Source organism: Wasmannia auropunctata, unplaced genomic scaffold, assembly GCF_000956235.1.
Source record: "Wasmannia auropunctata unplaced genomic scaffold, wasmannia.A_1.0 LD336053.1, whole genome shotgun sequence".
Taxonomy (NCBI): Eukaryota; Metazoa; Arthropoda; class Insecta; order Hymenoptera; family Formicidae; genus Wasmannia; species Wasmannia auropunctata.
Window position 1 is genome coordinate 6,585,409 of NW_012026837.1, and position 2,369 is coordinate 6,587,777.

The 2,369-nt window shown below is 27.4% G+C and overlaps 1 protein-coding gene across 1 annotated transcript; it reads left to right on the forward strand.

Moving 5' to 3' along the window:
* Positions 1–1,544: 1,544 nt before the first annotated feature.
* LOC105451262 (fatty acid synthase-like) lies at positions 1,545–2,237 on the forward strand. Its single transcript, XM_011691618.1, has 2 exons — positions 1,545–1,817; positions 1,953–2,237. The coding sequence occupies exons 1-2, from the start codon at positions 1,590–1,592 to the stop codon at positions 2,193–2,195; spliced, it is 471 nt and encodes a 156-aa protein (XP_011689920.1). The 5' UTR covers positions 1,545–1,589; the 3' UTR covers positions 2,196–2,237.
* Positions 2,238–2,369: the final 132 nt, after the last annotated feature.

Sequence of the window (2,369 nt, forward strand, 5' to 3'; positions counted from 1 at the left end):
TATTGCTATAGAAACGTAATCCGTCCGGTAAAGGATACACTGTAGCGTCTCTGTAAGTACAAAAATATTTCCTGACCGTTATGTAGCGAAAAAATATACTTGGCGGGAGACGCTACCGCGTCTCCTGATGTATGTATAGTCTTATTCCATCTGTTTTCTCTGTTTTAACTTCCATGATAATATGAACAGTACTTTTTAATATAATTTTAATTATGTAAACGGTTTTTATTAACCCTTGTTTGACACACTGGGGTGTAACACACCCCAGGCCCATTAACTTTTCGTTAATTTGATGTAACCCTGAGAAAATCGGGTCTTTTTAAAAGTACTCAATTTTATTTTTTGTCCATATCACTCATATAACTTTAAAAAGTAAGTTCTTGAGAAGCTATAAAAAAATTTTGAAGTTAAAATATTTAATAGATTATTTGTTATAACAATTTTTGTGCTGGGGTGCAATCCACCCCAGTGTGTCAAGCACGTCACGCCACAGAAGTGTGGCAAGTAAGGGTTAATAATTCACTGTATAAATTGGCAAGATTTGTTCTTAAAATACCTAATTTTCATTAAAATTATTTTTAAAAAAATTTATAGAAAGTTTCAAATTATTATACTATTAAATGAACAGATAATATCCCAACTTCTGGCTATATGGAAAAATAATTTACTTTCTATTTCTGCAACAATAATTTTTTATTAAAAAACATAATTATTTTAACTAAAGAATCGCGCTAGTTTCACTTCATTTCATAAAATAACAAAAAAATGGCAGCTTTTCTTCGAAAAAGTGGCGTTTTCCAAAACGGCAACTCATTTATAATTAATTTTAGATTATTAAATAGTTTTTTAATTAAATTGAATAATACCGTTGGATTTGTGAGAAAATTTTACCCCAAAAAGTATGTTTTTCAAAACATTTCTGTTTTTATCTTTAGGAAATAAAATGTACAATTTAAGATGTCGTATCCAAATTCGCACCATTGTCCATTAGTGGATGCTCAAAAAAAGTGTATCATTTGAAGGTTAATACTGATTGTGATATTATCAAAATATAGCCTAAAAGATATAGAATAGAAAAAATTGACAAAAAATAAGTGAAAATAAATAAAAATAATAAGAAAATAAATATTTTATTATTATATTTATTGCACACGTACTTCTGGTTTTATATAATACATTGTAAATATTCATTGTATTTGCACAATGCACGCGATCAGCGCGCGATATATTGAATATACAAATGTAAAGATAATAAGATAGAACTAAAGTAACGATAAAAATAACGACAAATTTGTTATTGTTATTGTTACTGTAAAAATGATGACGTCACCGTTACCGTTACAGATAGAGAAAAAGTTAAGATTGTTATCAGAAAAAATGTAACAAAAACAGTAATGGCGTTACAAATAGCGAATTATTTTCAAACATTGCATATTTATATAGCAACAAAATATATTCGAAACTCAAATTTTGTATAAAAAGATGAACAAGATATATCATTTTTATGTGAATATATCTATTCAAGATACTCAATAAAGATATTATGTTTTACTTATTTTTCATTAGACCATCCGGAAATTCCAAGTAGAATGGGAACAATTAATAATGTGAAAAAATTTGATGCTGAATTCTTCGGTTTTTCTTTCGAGCAAGCACATACACTCACTCCCGAAATAAGATTGTTACTGGAACATTCTTATGAAGCAATTATCGATGCAGGAATCAATCCAAAGCAATTACGAGGAAAAGATACTGCTGTAATTGTGGCGTCATCTTATGTTGAATTGCAAAATATATTTTTATATAAAACTACTCAGGTAGAAAAAATTATTAACTAATATAAATAGTAAGAAATTATGTGATATTATATTATGTTCTTTATAAATTATTACAAATTAGTGTAATTAATTTTAAGAACAAGAAATTATAATGCGCTATGATTTTGTAATTAGTTAAAAGGTCACAATCTTATTGGATGTAACAAATCTGCACTCGCAAACATGATTTCATACCATTTTGATCTAAAAGGACCATCATATGTTGTCGATACAGCATGCAGTTCTAGCCTTTATGCCTTGGCCGCTGGTTATGATTGTATCATGTCGGGCATATGCGAAGACGCAATAATTGGAACAGCAAATATATGTTTTACTGCCGTTGTAAACCTACAATTTTCTCGGCTTGGTATTTTTTAAAAGTTTAAAATAATTTAATTTTAAAATAATAAATTTCTTAATACTTAATAAAATTAAAGAAACACATCTCTTAACATAAAAAGTAAAATAAAATTTAACTGATTGAGAGTAATTTTTATAAAAACATTTATAATAAAATTTTTGCCAAAATTGAATAACATCTTCATAAACGAA

What these genes read in the sequence shown, in the direction of transcription:
- LOC105451262 (XM_011691618.1), top strand. Translation starts at nt 1,590, where the DNA reads ATGGGAACAATTAATAATGTGAAAAAATTTGATGCTGAATTCTTCGGT. An exon ending in TTTTATATAAAACTACTCAG is followed by an intron (nt 1,818 to 1,952) that starts GTAGAAAAAATT and finishes TTTTGTAATTAG; the next exon opens with TTAAAAGGTCACAATCTTAT.